General features: G+C 43.8%; 2 protein-coding genes across 4 annotated transcripts in view; one reads left to right on the forward strand and one right to left on the reverse strand.

Moving 5' to 3' along the window:
* Positions 1-13,526, reverse strand: part of LOC127433377 (SH2 domain-containing protein 4A-like) — a 36,654-nt gene extending 23,128 nt beyond the window's left edge. Inside the window, exons 1-3 of one of the 3 annotated variants that reach the window (XM_051685237.1) lie at positions 13,332-13,526; positions 8,514-8,655; positions 1,692-1,955 (exon numbers count right to left, since the gene is read on the reverse strand). In XM_051685237.1, coding sequence (XP_051541197.1) covers positions 1,692-1,857 — 166 coding nt within the window. In that variant the 5' untranslated portion in view covers positions 1,858-1,955; positions 8,514-8,655; positions 13,332-13,526. Of the gene's footprint in view, positions 1-1,691; positions 1,956-8,513; positions 8,656-10,911; positions 11,036-13,331 lie in introns of all 3 variants that reach the window. The other 2 variants (XM_051685236.1, XM_051685235.1) reach the window with 2 other exon arrangements.
* LOC127433385 (uncharacterized) overlaps positions 1-20,985 on the forward strand; it is a 257,954-nt gene that overhangs the window by 106,789 nt on the left and 130,180 nt on the right. The gene's annotated exons all lie outside the window — the stretch shown is intronic.

The raw sequence follows: 20,985 nt of genomic DNA on the forward strand, positions 1-20,985 counted from the left end.
ACGTGTGTTATAATAAGTGGTGATCCACCACTGGAGTTTGTTATTTTTGTATTATGATGAGTGCTCGTTGTGGCTGTTATTAGTGGTGTTTAGTGACAGTGGTCAGTAATTTTCTCTCGTGCATTCAGACAAGCACTGCTTTTCAGTTATATCGCAAAACAAAATGCAAACAGATGTGTCCCCGCTCATGATATACATCCACTGTACAAATGCAAGCTTCGTTTATCAAAATGATAAATATATTAGGAAATTATGCTGATCAATGAATTTATTCACTGACTAACAAAATCTCAGTTCTTACAGTGCAGTGGGTGGATAAGTTATCAAATTAATTATGTGAAATACACTATATTGCCAAAAGTATTCGCTCATCTGCCTTTAGACGCATATGAACTTAAGTGACATCCCATTCTTAATCCATAGGGTTTAATATGACATCAGCCCACCCTTTGCAGCTATAACAGCTTCAACTCTTCTGGGAAGGCTTTCCACAAGGTTTAGGAGTGTGTTTATGGGAATTTTTGACCATTCTTCCAGAAGCGCATTTGTGAGGTCAGACACTGATGTTGGATGAGAAGGCCTGGCTCGCAGTCTTCGCTCTAATTCATCCCAAAGGTGCTCTATCGGGTTGAGGTCAGGACTCTGTGCAGGCCAGTCAAGTTCTTCCACACCAAACTCGCTCATCTATGTCTTTATGGACCTTGCTTTGTGCACTGGTGTGCAGTCATGTTGGAACAGGAAGGGGCCATCCCCAAACTGTTCCCACAAAGTTGGGAGCATGGAATTTTCCAAAATCTCTTGGTATGCTGAAGCATTCAGAGTTCCTTTCACTGGAACTAAGGGGCCAAGCCCAGCTCCTGAAAAACAACCCCACACCATAATCCCCCCTCCACCAAACTTCACAGTTGGCACAATGCAGTCAGACAAGTACCGTTCTCCTGGCAACCGCCAAACCCAGATTCGTCCATCAGATTGCCAGATGGAGAAGCGTGATTCGTCACTCCAGAGAATGCGTCTCCACTGCTCTAGAGTCCAGTGGCGGCGTGCTTTACACCACTGCATCCGACGCTTTGCATTGCACTTGGTGATGTATGGCTTGGATGCAGCTGCTCGGCCATGGAAACCCATTCCATGAAGCTCTCTACGCACTGTTCTTGAGCTAATCTGAAGGCCACATGAACTTTGGAGGTCTGTAGTGATTGACTCTGCAGAAAGTTGGCGACCTCTGCGCACTATGCGCCTCAGCATCTGCTGACCCCACTCTGTCATTTTACGTGGCCTACCACTTCGTGGCTGAGTTGCTGTCATTCCCAATCACTTCCACTTTGTTATAATACCACTGACAGTTGACTGTGGAATATTTAGTAGCTAGGAAATTTCACGACTGGACTTGTTGCACAGGTGGCATCCTATCACAGTACCACGCTGGAATTCACTGAGCTCCTGAGAGCGGCCCATTCTTTCACAAATGTTTGTAGAAGCAGTCTGCATGCCTAGGTGCTTCATTTTATACACCTGTGGCCATGGAAGTGATTGGAACACCTGAATTCAATTATTTGGATGGGTGAGCAAATACTTTTGGCAATATAGTGTATAAATGAATGTGAAATATGATCACATTCTAAGCAATTTCATCTGTTTATTCAAATTTTATTCATAATATATCTTAATAACACTGAACGTGGAGATACCTTTTATGTGTGCAGTCTCCCCTTTCTCCAGTCGCATCTCTCTCTCTCTCCATCTCCTGATCTGTTCTTCTCTCATCTTGAAAAACAAAACCTGTTTCTGCTCTTCATTCAGCTCGGCCAGCAGCTCTGGTTCAATGTACATGTCAGTCAAGATCTGCTGCAGCATCTTCACACTTCAGTAACACAATTCACTTTACAGAGCTCAAAGAAACAGGGTGGATGTACGTCTGTGAGAGCTTTAGTCCATTAGTGTGTCCATGCAGACTGGGGAAAAATAAAAACATTTAATGCAAATAGACACTCTGTAGTGGTACTATGGTAAAATTATAACAGACTATGATACCATACTACTGAATGATCACCATATTCATGTACTTACAGTTAAAGTCAGAAGTTTACATACACTTAGGTTGAAGTCATTAAAACTAATTTTTAACCACTCCACAGATTTAATATGAGCAAACTATAGTTCCCTGTCTGTCACTCACTCGACTTTGTGTCAATGTAGTGTCACTAGGGGTTCGATCTTGAGAGCCCCAATCACCTTTGCTTAAAATAGAAAAGGCCAATGAAAATTGGCGGTGGAATTTGCATGCCACTCTCCGCCCCGGACATACGAGTATAAAAGGAGATGGCGTGCATCACTCATTCATATTTTTTCTTCGGAGCCGAATACATGTGTGTTCGTCCTCTCGCTCTTTGCTACGCTGCTGGATTCTTATGCCACATATCAGCAGTCACCCTCACACAGTTGAGTGCTGTGTTTCCCCTGGGTGCTTCGGCAGCCTGAGTCTGCAGGTGCTAAAAGAGTATATTAGAAAGAGTATATTTCCTCCTAAAAGAGCTCGCACAAACGCTTGGTGTCTTTTTAAAGATGTCCTTCCACGTTTGCGCTACTGGATGTGGCAGTTATCGCTCCCCTCCGGATACCCATGAAATCTGCCTCGAGTGTCTGGGGCGCCAGCACGCCGAGGTGGCTTTCGTGGAAGGGTTATGTTCTCATTGCGAGAACATGCCCATGAGAATGTTGCGGTCATGGCTCACTTCCTTCTTCGTGAAGCAAGGAGCCACCGCAGCTGCTCCCCAACCCGATCAGTCATGGGCTGACGCTCAGCCGGCCAGGTCGGCAAGCACTGCGGGCGATCATGATGTGGACATGGGAGCGTTTCCACCGGCTCAGCCCCCGCGGACCTCCCATCCCCCAGCACGCTTGTTCTGTCCAGACAAGCTGTCAAGCGATGCAGGCGGTCTGCCTCAGGACGGGTTTAATGTGTCGTTCACGGCTCGCGACGAGGATGAGCTTTCGGTCGCGGCATCGGAGGGTGGGCTTCTGCTATCGGAAGCGGACGAATCTTCTGAGCTCCTGCCCACGGGTGGTAGAGCACAGGATGAGTCGGACGCTGAGATGGCAGCCGTGCTTGCCCGGGTGGCTGCGAACATCGGGCTGAAGTGGAATCCTCCACCCTGCCCTGAGCGTTCGCGGCTGGATGATTGGATGTTTCTGGGCTCGGAGTGCAACTCATGGCCACATCTCGCCCTGGTGCCTTTCTTCCTGGAAGTGCACGAGAAGCTAACGAAGTCGTGAAAGGCACCTTTTACTGCCTGTACACGCTTCGCGGGCTCATCCACTCTGACTACCCTCGACGGCAGAGCGGCTAAGGGATATGTTGTGTTTCCCCAGGTAGAGCATGCAGTAGCAGTGCATTTATGCCCGCAGGGCGCAGCCACCTGGCGTGACCGACCAAGAATCCCTTCCAAGGCCTGTAAGTCCTCTTTAATGACGAAGGCTTACAAGGCCGTGGGTCAGGCCGCTTCCTCCCTGCACGCCATGGCCATCCTGCAGGTCCATCAGGCCAAGGCGCTAAAAGGGCTGATGCAGGAACTGCGCACTGCGACCGACCTCACCTTAAGTGCGATGAAGGTCACGGTGCATGCCCTGGGGCGGACGATGTCCACGCTTGTGGTCCAAGAGCGGCACCTGTGGCTCAACCTTGCGGAGATGCGTGACACCGAGAAAGTCCGCTTTCTTGATGCACCCATCTCCCAAGGGGTGCTTTTTGGCAATTAAACACATCCTGTCGCGGCACGACCCGGCCTCCTTCAGGCCACCGAGGTCTCACACCCTGTCTGCTTCTCACCAGAGCCATTCCCCTGCAATGCCGGCCCCGGCTCCTGTACCATTGGAGCCCGCAAGCCAGCCTCAGATAAAAAGATCCTCCCACGGGAAGTCGGCTCCACCTGCCCGTCAGTCGGCCCCCAAGAACCCCAGATGGGTTTCGAGGCGGTCCTGAAATGGCCTGCCCAGGGATGAGGCTGACCGGTCTGGCCCGGGACATCTCTCCAACCCCACCATCCCCCCTGGGCCAGTGTGTGGTGAGTATGACATCGCCAAGTGCCCTCTGGGCCTTGGCACCCACATGGTCAATAAAAGAGCAGTTTCCTCATTCCCTGGGCCAGCGCACTTGCAACGGCCAGGCGCTGGAAGTCTTTCCGGTCAATCAGGCGAACGCGAGTACTTCTCGTTCCCTCGTTCTCCATCAAGAGACAGCCGAACAGGTAAGTGTGCTGGTCTCTGGGGCCACTCGTACGTCCCCAGTCACTGGCTACCATTGTGGGCTTGTAGAGCAGCATGTCCCCCCTGAGCTGTCTTCCAGGTGGGGCGCCTTCTCTGCCTTGCCGCGAACCACCCTGCCTGGGCACGGTAAGTCCAGTCGTCCCCCTGGTGCCGCTGTCACGGAGGCTGGAGGCCTGGTTAGAGCTCTCCAGCCCCTCACGGTGGCTCATCAGGACGATTCGCCTCGGCTACGCGATCCAGTTCGCCAGACGCCCGCCCCGGTCCAGTGGTGTCCTCTCCACTACGGAGCAGGGCGAGGGTGCCTCCGTCCTTCGGGAGGAAGTTGCCACCCTTCTGGCGAAGGGAGCAATAGAGACCGTCCCCGTAGCCGAGTTGCGCAAGGGCTTCTACAGCCCTTATTTTATCGTGCCCAAGAGAGGTGGAGGGTCGCGCCCAATCTTGGACCTGCATGCCCTGAACAAGGCCTTACACAGGCTTCCGTTCAGGATGTTAATGGAGAAGTGCATCCTGGCGTCAGTATGACATCAGGATTGGTTCGCGGCCATCGACCTGAAGGACGTGTACTTTCACATATCGATCCTTCCTCGACACAGACCCTTTCTTCGGTTTGCTTTCAAGGGACGAGCATACCAGTACAAGGTCCTCCCCTTTTGTCTGTCCCTGTCCCCTCACATCTTTACCAAGGTCGCAGAGGCTGCCCTGGCTCCGCTAAGGGAGAAGGGCATACGCATTCTCAATTATCTCGACGACTGGCTAATTCTAGCTCACTCGTGGGATCTATTGTGTGCACACAGGGATCTTGTGCTTCAGCACCTCGACCAACTCAGGCTTCAGGTCAACTGGGAGAAGAGCAAGCTCTCCCCTGTGCAGAGCATCCCTTTTCTCGGTATGGAGTTGGACTCGGTCGCTCTCAGGGCATGTCTTACGACCGAACGTGCTCAGTCAGTGCTGACCTGCCTGAAGACCTTCAGGGAGAAGGTAGCGGCACCAGTGAAACAATTTCAGAGGCTCCTGGGGCATATGGCATCCTCGGCGGCGGTTCTCCCCCTTGGGTGGATGCATATGAGACCGCTTCAGCACTGGCTTCAGACTCGAGTTCCGAGGTGGGCATGGCACCACGGCACCCGGTGTATGACCATCATGCCACAGTGCCATCAGACTTTCAGCCCTTGGTCGGACCTGACATTTCTATGGGCAGGTGTTCCCCTACAGCAGGTCTCAAGGTGCGTCGTGGTCATGACGGACGCCTCGAACTTGGGTTGGGGCGCCGTGTGCAATGGGAAGGCAGTGTCAGGGCTCTGGACGGGGCCCTGACTCCAATGGCACATCAACTGCTTAGAGTTGCTGGCAGTATCGCTGGCCCTGAGGAGGCTCCGGCCGAAGATTCACTCGCGTCGCATGTCGTAACTTGCCCGCCGCCTCCTCCTTTGGAGTCAGCAGACCTTGAAGTCTCTGCGAGCCACTCACCTTCCGGGCGCCCTCAACCATGCAGCGGATGTGCTCTCACAGCAGGTAACACAACGGAGGGAGTGGAGGCTCCACCCCCACATAGTCCAGCTGATTTGGGAGCGATTTGGGGAGGCACAGGTAGACCTGTTCGCCTCCCAAGACTCCTCTCACTATCCCCTGTGGTACTCCCTGTCCGAGGCCCCCCTCGGCACGGATGCCTTGGCGCACAGCTGGGCTCGGGGGCTACACAAGTATGCGTTTCCTCCTGTGAGCCTCATTGCACAGATTCTGTGCAAAGTCAGGGAGGACGAGCAGCAAGTCCTGTTCATTGCGCTGTACTGGCCCAACCGGACTTGGTTCTCGGATCTGATGCTCCTGACAGTAGCATCTCCCAGGCGCATTCCACTGAGGCAGGACCTTCTCACTCAGGGGTAAGGCCAGAACTCTGGAATCTCCACGTCTGGCTCCTGGACAGCAGGTCTTCCGCCAGCGGTGGTAGACATGATCACTCAGGCCAGGGCCCCCTCTATGAGGCGGCTGTATGCCTTGAAGTGACGTCTTTTCGCTAACTGGTGTTTTTTCCGTGAGGAAGACCCACAGAGATGCGCCGTCGGGTCTGTGCTGTCTTTTCTTCAGGAAGGGCTTGAGAGACGGCTGTCTCCCTCTACCCTGAAACTGTACATGGCTGCCATAGCAGCTCACCACGATACACAGGACAGCAGTCCCTCACGACAGTCCGACCTCCTAGACCGCACCTGATCCCCTCTTGAGATCTCTCTGTGGTCCTACCTGCCCTACAGAGAACCCCATTTGAGCCCCTGGAGCAGGCCGAGCTTAGCACTCTGTCTCTGAAGACGGTCCTCCTGGTGGAGCTCACTTCCATCAAGAAGGTGGGGGACCAGCTGGCGCTCTCTGTTACCAGCGAATGCCTGGATTTCGGGCCAGCATACTCTCACGTGATCTTGAGACCCTGGCCCGGTTACGTGCCCAAAGTTCCCACCACTCCTTTTCGGGACCAGGTGGTGAACATGCAAGCACTCCCTTCAGAGGAGGAAGACCCAGCCTTGTCATTGCTGTGTCCAGTTCACGCCCTGCGCATCTATCTGGACCACACGCAGATCTTTAGACGTTCAGATCAGCTCTTTGTCTGTTTTGGAGGACAGCAAAAGGAGAAAGCTGTCTCCAAGCAGAGGTTGGCCCATTGGATTGTGGATGCCATTTCTCTCACATACCAGTCTCAGGACTTGCCGTTCCCCTTGGGGGTCCAGGCGCACTCCACTAGAGGTGTTGCATTCTCCTGGGCACTGGCAAGGGGGTCCTCTCTAGCAGACATATTCAGAGCTGGGTTGGGTTTTATAACCTATGTATAGACCCGGATTTGACCCGAGTGTTACGCGGTAACAGCAGATAGACCGGGCGGCCGGTTGGGTGTACGGCTTGCATTGCGCCTTTCCCCTTTTTCAAAGGTGATAATGTGCACTTTTTGTCCACAACAGTTCCCCATACCGGTGAACTCCGGATGCCTCTTTAATTCTTTAGCACTGTCCGGTGACGAACTCGTTGGAGAAGTAACGCCACCAGGCCCAGTACTCGTTGTATTCCCCTTTTCAGGTGAGTCTGTGTGCTTGGGCTCAGTGCTCCATGCGTGTGATTCCCCTTTGGTAATCACGTATGATGAGTTTCCACTGTTCAGTTTCCCCCTTAGGTGAAACCTGTGTTTCCCCTCGTCAGAGCTTTCTCTGTCTCGGCCACTGTGCTGTGTACCCTCTCTGTAGATAGGGTCCTCCTGTGGTATCATTCCATATGTGTACTTCCCCATTGGTAAGTCCATGTGAGGTATGCTCCACATGTTAACCTCCCTCTGACAGGATGTGGTCTCCGAAGTGCTCTCCTTCCTGGAGAGGAAAGAGCACTTCCCAGTGCTATTCTAAAAAGTGCTCGGTGGGAGATTGCTTAACAGCAAATTAAGAAAGGCACTGCTGGTAGCCTACTTGGGTAAGTGCCAAATGGGACTAGGGAGATGCCTTACCTAACTCGCTGGAAGGTCACGACATGGTTGAGCACTCGCTGCGAGGCATATAGCAGCTTGCCCGTGTCCACTCTTCTGTGCCTCGTGACATGGTTCAGAGCCTGTGGTGTTTCCTATAGGAACCCCTAGTGTCACTACATTGACACAACGTCGAGTGAGTGACAGACAGGGAACATCTTGGTTACTAATGTAACCTCTGTTCCCTGATGGAGGGAACGAGATGTTGTGTCCCTCCTGCCGCAGCGCTGAACCAGCCGCTGACATGGCCGGGACTCTCTATCGGCTCCTCAGCATAAATCTGAATGAGTGATGCACGCCATCTCCTTTTATACCCGTATGTCCGGGGCGGAGAGTGGCATGCAAATTCCACTCACCAATTTTCATTGGCCTTTTCTATTTTAAGCAAAGGTGATTGGGGCTAAGATCGAACCCCTAGTGTCACATCGACACAACATCTCGTTCCCTCCATCAGGGAACAGAGGTTACATCAGTAACCGAGACGTTTTGGCAAGTCATTTAGGACATCTACTTTGTGCATGACACGAGTAATTTTTCCAACAATTGTTAACAGACAGATTATTTCACTTTTAACTGACTATATCACAATTCCAGTGGGTCAGAAGTTTACATACACTAAGTTAACTGTGCCTTTAAGCAGCTTGGACATTTCCAGAAAATGATGCCAAGCATTTAGACAATTAGCCAAATAGCTTCTGATATGAGGTATACTGAATTGGAGGTGTACCTGTGGATGTATTTTAAGGCCTACCTTCAAACTCAGTGCCTCTTTGCTTGACATCATGGGAAAATCAAAAGAAATCAGCCAAGACCTCAGAAATTTTTTTGGGACCTCCACAAGTCTGGTTCATACTTGGAAGCAATTTCCAAATGCCTGAAGGTACCACATTCATCTGTAGAAACAATAGTACGCAAGTATAAACACCATGGGACCACGCAGCCATCATACTGCTCAGGAAGGAGACGCATTCTGTCTCCTACAGATGAAAGTGCAAATCAATCCCAGAACAACAGCAAAGGACCTTGTGAAGATGCGGAGGAAACTATCTATATCCACTGTAAAACAAGTCCTATATCGACATAACCTGAAAGGCTGCTCAGCAAGGATGAAGCCATTGATCCAGAACTGCCATAAAAAAGCCAGACTACAGTTTGCAAGTGCACATGGGGACAAAGATTTTACTTTTTGGAGAAATTTCCTCTGGTCTGATGAAATACAATGGAAATTTTGGCCATAATGACCATTGTTATGTTTGGAGGAAAAAGGGTGAGGCCTGCAAGCCAAAGAACACCATCCCAACCGTGAAGCATGGGGGTGGCAGCATCATGTTGTGGGGGTGCTTTGCTGCAGGAGGGACTGGTGTACTTCACAAAATAGATGGCATCATGAGGAAGGAAAATGATGTGGATATATTGAAGCAACATCTCAAAACAACAGCCAGGAAGTTAAAGCTCGGTCGCAAATGGGTCTTCCAAATGGACAATGACGCCTAGCATATCTCCAAAGTTGTGGCAAAATGGATTAAGGACAACAAAGTCAAGGTATTGGAGTGGCCATCACAAAGCCCTGACCTTAATCTGATAGAAAATTTGTGGGCAGAACTGAAAAAGCATGTGCGAGCAAGGAGGCCTACAAACCTGACTCAGTTACACCAGTTCTGTCCAGAGGAATGGGACAAAATTCCAGCAACTTATTGTGAGAAGATTGTGGAAGGCAACTCAAAACGTTTGACCCAAGTTAAACAATTTAAAGGCAATGATACCAAATACTAACAAACTGTATGTAACCTTCTGACCCACTGGGAATGTGATGAAAGAAATAAAAGCTGAAATAAAACATTCTCTCTACTATTATTCTGACATTTCACATTCTTAAAATAAAGTAGTGATCCTAACTGACCTAAGACAGGGAAAGTTTTCTACGATTAAATGTCAGGAATTGTGAAAAACTGAGTTTAAATGTATTTGGCTAAGGTGTAAACTTCTGACTTCAACTGTATATGGCAAGATGTTACCATGCCCCAAAAACACGACAGTAACATGTTGGCTACTTTATGGTCATTTTTTTTAATCAGTGATGAACATTTATATTATATAATTAAAATATAATGTTTAAAATGTAAAAGCACTTATTTAATTGTCTTTCCTTTTCTGAAAACTGTTTGTTAACTGATTCAAACAGTTAACAAACATATCATAGTTCCCCAGCCTTCTAGATGATGCTTCCTCGAAAGCCGCCACCCTTCCCATCTCCATGCACCACTCTTGAATTGAGGGCACTCCAGCCGACTTCCATCCCCTTAAAACAATCTATCTGCCAACCATAACACCAGCCAGGACCCAATTTTTTATGTGTTTATCCCCTATATTGATGATATAGGGGATAAACACATACTATATATTGAGGGTCGGAGACAAATAATAAAATATAATCTACATAAAACAAAAGCTTATGTCGCCACACCTCCCACCACCACCCCTGGAAAATCCTCCTCCTTTCTTATCGTGGCTTCTAATTGTTCCAGAACAAGACAGAACAATAATGGGGAAAGAGGGCAACCCTGCTGAGTGCCCCTATCCAGAGTAAAATAATCTGAAATTAATCCATTTGTTTGTACTGCCGCTACCGGGTGTCTATAAAGTAACTTAATCCATCCAATAAAAGTATTCCCGAACCCATACATTTCCAAAATCTTAAAAAGATAATCCCATTCTACCATATCAAACACCTTTTCGGTGTCAAGAGAAATGGCAGCGATGGAGTCTGATAATTCGCCACTGACCACATGATATTGATGAAACGCCTAATGTTATCAGAAGAGCTACGGCCCCGAATAAACCCCACCTGATCTATATGTATAAGAGATATCATAACTTAATTGGTTAGCCAAAATTTTTGACAATATTTTAACATTTAGCTGGATCAGGGAAATTGGATGGTAACTCTTACACTCGCTTGAATCTTTGTCCTTTTTAAGAATCAGACTGATCCGGGCTTGCGTCATGGTTGGCGGAAGTTTCCCATTCTTTAATGATTCTGTATAAAATTCTAGCAAATGTGGAGCCAATTCTGTAGCATAAGATCTAAAAAACTCATTGGCAAATCCATCTGGCCCCGGAGCCTTGCCTGTAGGCAAGGCCTTAATTACCTTGCCAAACTCCTCCAAGGTTATCTCAGAATCAAGATAATTTTTTTGCTCAGCCGTCAGTTTACGAAGTTCTTATGGTTCCACAAAGTTTCTAATATCCTCTTCAGTAGACGAAGACGTGGAACTATAGAGATCAAAATAGAATTCTTTAAAAGCATTATTAATATCAATGGAGGTCAATTTTTCACCACCAGCAGATTGCACTGAGGGAATGGTAGAAAAAGACTCTCTTTATTTTATATAGCTAGCCAGAAGTTTTCCTGCCTTGTCCCCCGACTCGAAGTATTACTGTCTTGCCCTGAATAGCCAAGACTCCACCTTCCGTGACAAAATAGTATTATATCTGTATTTCAATTGGGTCAATTCTCTGAGGTCATCAGATGACATTCGGCACTTCAGCTCTGCCTCAGCACTTTTAATATTCCCTTCCAACTCCACGAGTTCTCGTGCTTTGGATTTTTTGGTGGATGAGGAACACTGTATGATCCGGCCCCTAAGAACTGCCTTAAGTGCCTCCCAAGCCACACCTACAGAGGATACTGAGGACCAGTTGGTCTCCATATAAACATTGATTTCAGTCTTACCATTTGTTGGAATTCAGGATTTTGCAAAAGGGATACATTAAAGCGCAACTATATGATTTCCATTTCTCCGTATGTGGCAACACCTCTAAACTCACCAGGGTGTGATCTGAGACTAAAATGTTTCCAATTGAGCAGTCAACAACAGATGAAATGAGGGACTTAGATATAAATATATAAAAAATCTATTCTAGAATAAATCTTATGGACTGATGAAAAAAATTTATAGTCCCTACCAGATGGGTTCAAAAGTCTCCAAATATCTGTAATAACCTTCCTTCTTTTTATGGGGTGCCCCAACCCATTCACATTCCACGTGGACAGAGACAATCCACTCATATTAACATTTGACATTTTGACACATGAGAAAAAATAGATTGTGTCAAAAACAAAATTATAAAGACAACATTCCAACATTAGTGCAACAATCAAACCACAAACTTCCCCCGAACCAAACAAACAGAAAAAAGAAAAACGTGCGCATTAACCCCACGCACGACAGCGCCAACTGCCATCCATCCCTCTAAACTCAAACAGTCCATGTACGCCTACGAGAGCCCCTGTGTCAACTTTGCCGCTCAAGTCCGGTGTTTCTATACAAATTTTGTGTGACAGAATTACACAACAAAAGATAATCTATAAAACAAACTCCAGTGTAGATTCATCAACTTAACTGTCCCGAGGGTGTGTTACTCCACAAAATAAACTCCAGCCGCTAGGCGGAACCAGCACAAAAAAAAAAAAAAAAAAGGTGCTCAGTTTCCTCGGACAGTCAAACAAATGTTCAATGAGCTGGCCCATTCGGCTGCTACATGAGTGCAACAAATGAACTAATCACTCCAATGTCTTGGAAGAAATACTCCACAAAACAAACTCCAGTCAATAGGAGGCATAAGCACAAAGCACGTGCAGATTCATCCACAAAACTGTCCCGAAGGAGTGTTACTACACAAAACAAACTCCAGCCGCTAGGCTCGGACATTATTCTGATTCGGACATTATTCCACCGGCTACGGTTCTCTGTGTCCTCCAACTTCACCCAGACATGCTCCAAATCCACCTTGGTCGCTAGTGGATTAGCAGATAATTCCCTCTCTGATGACTCCAGATAATCTATCTGTTTCTCGACATCCCCGACTCTTGTAACCACCTCAGAGAATTTCGTCTCCATGGCGGTGATCGATTGACGTATTACAGCAAGATCATCCAAGTCAGCAACGACCTTATTCGGCATTGTTCAACATCTCTCGCCGAATTTCCCTCATTTCTCCAACCAAATAGGCTCCCCGGCTCGTTTTACTTAATTACTTCAAACTTCTCTGTCTGCTCGTATGAATGTAACACATCATAAGAAAGTGTTTCACCGCTGTTCAAATGCACATTGGATCACATCATTTATATGTCTAAATGTTTTCCATCTGAAAGGACTAAATATTAAATGAAACAAATGACAATAAAATGCAAAGTAATCTCTTCAGTAATCAAAATACTTTTTGAATGTAACTGTATTCTAGTTACCAATGATTTAAATTGTAACTGTAGTGGAATACAGTTACTTATATTTTGTATTTTACATACGAAATCCTGTTACATGTATTCCGTTACTCCCCAACACTGAGTATAACTATAAGAGTAAATACATTTTACAAAGTCAGTTCCTATAATAAAAATTGCTACTGGGTCGAAAAATATGCCAGTGTGACATATTTGAACAAATCACAGAAACTTTAAAGTCAATACATGAAAGTAAACAAGGAACAGGAAGCAGAACAAGGAGCTATCAATCAATCAATGAACGCCACATCAAAAGCGCGCGCGCGCACACACACACAGACTTACCAGCGCTGGAAGAAATATCTCTTCATACACACATACAATACGTTAGTGGAGTGTTTGTTGTGAAGAATCAGATCAGTACAAAAGAAGATCCACTTTCACTGATTCAAAGTTCTGCTCGAGCACCAGACGTGAGGAGGAACCTAGAGAGCTGTAGGAAGGTAAATGTCGAGTAAAGTGTGTGTGTGTGTGTGTGTGTGTGGTAATGTGATATACACCCTACAGCTCAAAGTCAGTTCCTCCTCTCACGCGTCAAAGACTACTCAAGCGGTGTTATTTGACTTATTCTTGCACACAGTTCTACTCATCACCTCTTTCTTGTTCGTTTATTAAATATTGTGACTAATTTGATGATGCTTTCAGCTACTTGTTTATTGTAGACTAATAGCATACACTCATCTGGCTTTAAAATCCATTCCGCAAATTTATCGCCAACAATTCGTCACAGAAAATGTGAATAAATGCGTCTAGTTAGTAGTGAGGTGCAGTATATGACGAGGTGCAGTATCATTTATTTATCGCATTAACTTGTTTTAATAAACAGGGAAGAATAAAAACTATTGAACACGATCTAGTACACATTTGAATCACATAGTTTCATGAGGAGAGATGTCTTCAGGTGTACTGTTGTACTGTAGAATACATGTTAAATGATTAAATGTAGGGCTGTTTGATTCTAGAGATTCTGGAGTCGATTCTGATTCCTGGTTTTCGGAATCGATGGAATCGATTCCAAGAGTCGATTCTAGACTCATTTTTTTCGATTCTCATAATAAACAGCTCACTTTAAAGCGTTCTTTGCACTATTTGTGATAGAATGAATGGCATTTACTATTTATAGGTCTATTCTAGTATTACATTTGGTCCTAGATGCACATTTGAGGGAACTTTTATCTACACTGAAATTGCCTGTTACCACCCATAAGTTGACCTTGTTATAAAGAGGTTTATATTAGTATGCAGTTGTCCACTACCTTTTGTACACTAAATAAAAACATCCAAACATACACTTTAGTTTTATTTAAAAATCCAAGTTTTTGTACTGGTTTATTTCATATAATATTACAATATTTTTCATAATGCATATTTAACATTTTGGTTTTGAATTTGATTTCATAGAGTGATTTTAATGTATAAATTGTGTAAAGAGAATGGAAAACAAATATGCGAAATGTTTTAAAACAGCCTTAAAATAGGCTTACTGTAAAAATACTGAGAATGAGTAAAGAAGTGTTAGACTCTTGCTTTTATGAGTGCAGTCCATTCATCATTTAAAATGTAATTACCGATTTATTGATGTGAACTGAGCAGCTAACTCGCTGTTACTTGATCCTTCTCTGCCATCTCCTGGTTGCAGACAGGTGTTGTAACATTGGTGAAGTGTTTACTATACAACCATTTTCCATCACAAATTCGCATTTTATTGGATTATTAGTTTGATTCAAAGTAAAACACTGGCAGACTAGAGTATAAGTCTGGAAAGCATCTGTCCGATGTGTTGAAGGGCTTGTGCGATTGCATCATACACATTTAAACAAACTGAGCACATTTTATGGCTGACGAACTGCAAAAGATTCAGAATCAAGTTGATGATCGTTAAGCTGAAGTCATGTTATAATCCTTTTGTGAATTGAATTAGTGCTGTTAAGGCTTCTGGAATGTGTAGTAGTCCAGTGATCACGAAAATTAACATATCAGTCCATTTCCCCGAGCGGAATCGATTTCAAGCTTTAGAGTCGATTCTCAATTCCCAATGCCTAAGAATCGATTCTTTTTGTAATCGATTCCCAGCCCTATTAAATCAATACATTAAGCCAATCAAATATCGTATGTAACGTAGACCTATTGATTTAGGCTAATATTATGTTAATATTGTAGTATATCTAGAAAAGTGACAGATGTTATGTTCAGTTAAACCAGTATATCTTTGGTATATCAAATTATAGGCTACCTTTACAGCAGCCACACTGCACAGAGACAGTAAGAAATACGACCAGTAGTTTCAGTAAACTGTCCGGTTGAGACAAAAATCCAATATTTTGTATTTCAGTAAAATCTCAATGATTTGAATTAAAAGATTTTGTGATTTGTGCTGCTCAGCTTTTTATATTATCTGATACAATGTTAGTGAATTGCTCAAAATCATATTAGCAACGTCTGCAACAAATCAGCCGAGGTGCTCATCTTAAGATCTACATGTAGAATTTATTAAAAATAAAATGGGATTCCGATAGCAGGATTAAAACTCATTTAATCCCATCAGTTACAATTGTGGCCTAAATTGAGTTTGAAATTCAAAAGGTTCTAAAAAGAGTTGTTGATGTATTTTGACATTGTAACTCAGTTATATCAAAGTCTCTCTAGCAAGTCAGACCACTGTCGGCCATTTTTGGAATGCTCTCAGGAGGTTATTTCCAGTCATGCCAGTGCAGCTCCTATCTACTTGAATGGGCAAAGACCGAAATCTCCAAAACGGTTGGTCAAGATTACGATCAAAGAACATATTTCAAATCATCAGTTAAATCTGACAACACTGGTATCATAAATGGTGCTTCTTTACCTCCTGTTACGCTAAAAAAAAAAAAAAATAATAAAAAAAAAAATCCCCAGATTTTATAGCTAATGCGCATGCGTTCTCAAGTTGATTGATAGGCGATGTCTGTATCTAGTGATTGGCTGATTGGCTCTTTTACCTGTAAGGCGGGACTTCCTTTCTACATCCGCTGACCGTTGGCTGCAGTTGGGTGTTCCAATTTCTCCCATTCATTTAAATTGAAGTCCCATCTCTGCTAAATACTCTGTGATTATATCTAGAAAAGGCTACAAACACGTGTTTCAACACAAAACTACTTTACCTAATAGTGCATAAGGTTCTAATGTTCATTTCAGTGACAATAACTTTCCAAGAAATTATGTAAAACATCATGTGCTCAACATTTCCATAGCTTGTAAAAATGTGGAATATAAACATAAATACAGACATTTTGTACAAAAATGAATAATCTGGCAAAGTCTTAAAACTACAATATTACAATTCATTAAAAATAACAGTCACCAATCACATTCATTACATCTGATTTCCAGATAATAAAGTAAATGGTGACAGGTTGTCAGTCTCTAAAACTCGTCTCTTCCTAACATTTTGTGTTTCACCCAACAAAAACATACAGTAATAATAGTGTGATGGTTTGTGGCGTTTGAAAATAATTTAAATGTGATTTTCATCTGCCCTGCATTTTTGCTGCCTGCAGTCCACTTTCTTTTTAGTGTCTGTTTTTGCAGGATGATCCAGTGTTCTCCAAATTCAGTTCCTGCATTTGCAGTTTGGAGATTTCACTAGCAGGTGATAATAAAGTTAATGTCCAAATTCTGAAAGTACAGAACATCAAATAATGTCCTTGACAATCGCTGTTGAAGCTATTTGTTGAATCAAAAAATTATGAGATTTGTGTTAAACTTTCAAGAGGTCATGGTTTATTTTTTCAATTATTATTTTTATTGTTATGTTTATATGTACTATTATTCTTGTTCTTATTATTGTATTTATGATTGAATTTGGACATGTAATTTTCCACCTGTTGTCGTAGAGTGATTTTTTTTTTAAGTCACTGCAAACGGGGCCGGTGGAAGTTGGAGAGTGTAGAATGTTTGGATTTGATTTGGTGTGATATTTTTGACCACTTTGTTATTTTGGTTATATTTTCGTTTCTTTTTAAATGTAATTTGAATTCATAAATATTTATGATTTCAATAAATGAATTACATTACAAAATCGACCGGTAGAAGTGAAGTGCGTTCAGATACAATCACTTTTAATACTATGAATGATTTTTGTGTCAGTAGATGAAAGTGATTAATAATAATTACTTAATTTATTGCAGCATACATCCAAATTCTGACAAGAATCATATTTTCTGTGAGTATAAATGGAGCTTGTCACTGTCATAGAAATATGCCTGACATTCATCAAGGCACAAAAGAACATAATTATACAGTCCATTTACACTACCAACTTCTTATGAATGTGCTGTCTTTGTTTATATTGCTGGTGCTTGACAGGGAATGGACTGTATAATAGGACGCAGACGGTGCCAGAGAAGAACCTCAGAATTAAATTGCACTTGATTCAGCCCATTTGCGCGTTGCACTGGCGATTTTGCTTAACCCACTTGCACCTAGACTTAGCATATGCTGGCACGAAAATACCAAAACTTCATGGCCATGCCCATTGACTTTGCACTTATGACTTAAAACATTGCGCTGCGCTTAACACTGCCGCTCTTAAAATAGGGTCCATTGAATTCAAACATGTTATAAGACCAAATACTTCTACAGATTGTAAGAAACATAAAGTGCAACCTAGAAGAATCTGCAAAAAGGTTTTGAGTAACAAATGCTTGTTTTTTCAAACACTGATTTTGTAACTTACTTTCAATCACTAAAACTGGCTTAAATTAGGATAGTTTTTGTGAATTTTATCCTCCGCACTAAAATGTTAATATCATTATTAGGGGCCAAGCACCAAAGATGCATAGGCACCTATTGTATCTTTTTCTTTTTCTGTCTGGCAGCCCATAGAACCCTTTGGAGGAAAGTTGTGAAATCTGGCACTGAAAGTATCTAAATCAAACCCTCTAGCACCATCAACAGTTCAAATTTGCACTTATGTTTAAGCTAATAACTTTTGAACCGTTAGGCTTAGAACATTTTTTTTTTCTCCTCGGATTCCTTGGCTCATGAGTCATGCTGAGTCCCAATGGGTCGAAGCTCCGGCAACTAGATTTTCTGCCATTTTGAATTTTCTGAAAAACCTACTTTTTCAAACTCCTCATAGGCAGTATGCATGATTTGCTCGAAATGTTCCATGTATATAGGGACACTGGTGACAAAAAGTTATCAAAAGCTTTTCAATAGACCAGACTGCTCTCAAATAAAGTTTCAGCAAATTTGACAGCAAGCATGCCAAAATAGACATGAGGCTGTATCTCCGCAACGCCTTGGCATACTGAAACGAAACTTGGGCTGTGTCTTAATCAGCTCCCTTGTTTAGTAGTCAGGGCACTGACCAGGGAGTCGGCAATTTCTAGAGTTGTCTCAATCACAAAATCGTTCCAGTGCACTGAAACATTCCCTCTCTAAAAATTCCCACAATGCACCATATGACATATAAAACTTAAATATATGTCTGGATTTTGACAGTGACTGCTAAGGATATTAGGACCTTTATTTGCCTGAGGTGAGTCCACGATCGGTTGTTCACTGGCAGCCGAAATAGTGCCTGAGATGGCAGGAAGTGGGAAAAAGACATACAAGTTAGGTTGTCTGATTAAACATATCAACATTGTTTATTTCTGATAAACATATTAACATCATCATTGTTTTAGACACATCAAAATATGGGAACTAAAATTTGTAACAAACTTCAACACAACTTAAGTTAAACTATGGAGATGAATGTGAAATTGTTGGACTCAAGAGGTTTACGTCTGGGCAGAGATAGAATATTATAGTGTATTATTATTGTGTATCAAGGTTATTGTTTGTACAGTTTACAGACCACTGAGTCCGCTCATTGCTGCTAATAATACTCAAGGTATTAATGTAACATACTGTTATCACGAATGAGATTTGCTGTGTTGTAGTCCAACCACATTGGACTGTTGTGTATTTCCACCATCGTGGGTGAGACTGGCACACTGAGTTTATCCATTAAAGAACCAAAGACCCGTGGGACGGTTTACGAGCCGTCCACAGCGTCTCTGAGTGGTAAACTAACAGCTGCTTTCTCTCCCACGATCGCGAAACCGGCTTCGGTGACGCCACTTTATTCTCTCTCTCTCGTACTGCGCGTGTGTGACCCCTCACAAACATACCTGCACACACATTTGGCTAGTAGATAACTTGGTGATAAAGCTCAGCTTTGTCCCTAAGTTATCATACAGGTGGAGAAACACGGTAAATGGGCAGACGCCATTAACCGGCTTCTCTCCGCCCACATTCACGGCCATATTCTCTGGCCAGAAACCTCGTATGATATACTCTCCACGAGAATCACTTCCATTTTGTGCGCGTCATTCCTTACACACACACACACACACACACACATACCTTCCTCTCATGTGTTATAGGCTTATTTTGGTTACCATATCTAATCATGTCACTGTTTAGTTTGTAGTTGTAAGTTTATTGACTGCATTGTATTGATTATTAATTGAAATTACTACATCAGTAAACTTTGTTAAATTTCAAAGAGAAGTGTTTTGGTTTGTTTTGCATACACCTGTGTCAAGGGCTGGCAGGGGATGTCAGTGCTCGGATTCAAGCCTTAATTGTTTACTTTTGAATGTCAATGTTCTCCGGACGTACATAGATTCAGAATTTATAATGTATAATTTTATTTTAACATGGCAGTGATTGGATGATGCTGGCCAATACATTGAATCAGAATTATTTATGCTCATTTCTGATGTAATGTCTGTAATGTCTCAAAAACCTGAATAACCAACACTCCTGGAAACATAACGGGGACACTATACTGTAAAAAAGCACCGTCTTTCGGATGAGATGTTAAAACATCGTCCTGACTCTCTGTAGTCATTAAAAATCCCAGGGCACTTCTCGTAAAGAGTAGAAGTATTTGGCAAGTGTCCTGACCAAAATTCTCCCCATTGGCCCTTATCTATCATGGCCTCCTAATAATTGCCATCCCTGAATTGTCTACATCACTCTACTCTCCTCTCCTCTCCACCATTAGCTAGTGTGTGGTGGGTGTTCTGGCACACTATGACTGCCATCGCATCATCCAGGTGGATGCTGCACACCGGTGGTGGTTGAAGAGAGTCCCCCTATAATATGTAAAGTGCTTTGTGCCAAGAAAAGCGCTATATAAATGTAAGGAATTATTATTATTATTATTCATTATTATTATTATAATAAACAATTTGATAAAAAAAAAACATCTGCCTTTCTATAGCTTGGTATTATTTAAAATTTCACAACTAAGTCTCACTGTCCACATATGTTCGAATTGTTGGAATTCCTGAGCATGAGGAGGGCAGAGATATGGTGAAATTCCTAGACGAGTTTTTCCCGAGACTGCTCGACATAACAGGCCACAAGCTGGAAATCGAGCGAGCTCACAGAGTCCCAGCTCGCAGATCTGCTGAGGGAGAAAGGCCCCGATCGATTCTGGCCAGATTTCTGAGATCATCCGATAAAGATCTTGTGTTGCGCCAGGCGAGGAGCCTGGCGCAACACAAGGGAAAGGGAAGCTTTCTTGGAAGGGAAGCTTTCTTGGAAGAACCATAATATTTTCTTGTTCCCGGATTTGCGAGTTTGACGAGAGAAACCCGATCGGTTCAAGGAATGTAAGAAACTCTTACATCAGAAAAAGATCTCGTTCGCTCTGATGTTTCCGGCCAAACTGAGAATAGAAACGAAGGTCGGTCGCAAAGTATTTTCATGTCCAAATCAGGCAATGTCTTTTATTGAATCAGTGTCTGAGTAACCATTGGATGTTTCTCATGTGAGTGGGTCTGACTCGCTGTACTTACTCTTGAGGAAGCTGGGCGACATTTTGGATTTTTTGCGTTGGCTCCGCCGAGCGGCTGGAGCTTGTTTTGTGAATAAACTTTTCCTTAAAGAAACTTTTGCATTG

This window comes from Myxocyprinus asiaticus, chromosome 43, assembly GCF_019703515.2.
Source record: "Myxocyprinus asiaticus isolate MX2 ecotype Aquarium Trade chromosome 43, UBuf_Myxa_2, whole genome shotgun sequence".
In the NCBI taxonomy this organism is placed as follows: Eukaryota; Metazoa; Chordata; class Actinopteri; order Cypriniformes; family Catostomidae; genus Myxocyprinus; species Myxocyprinus asiaticus.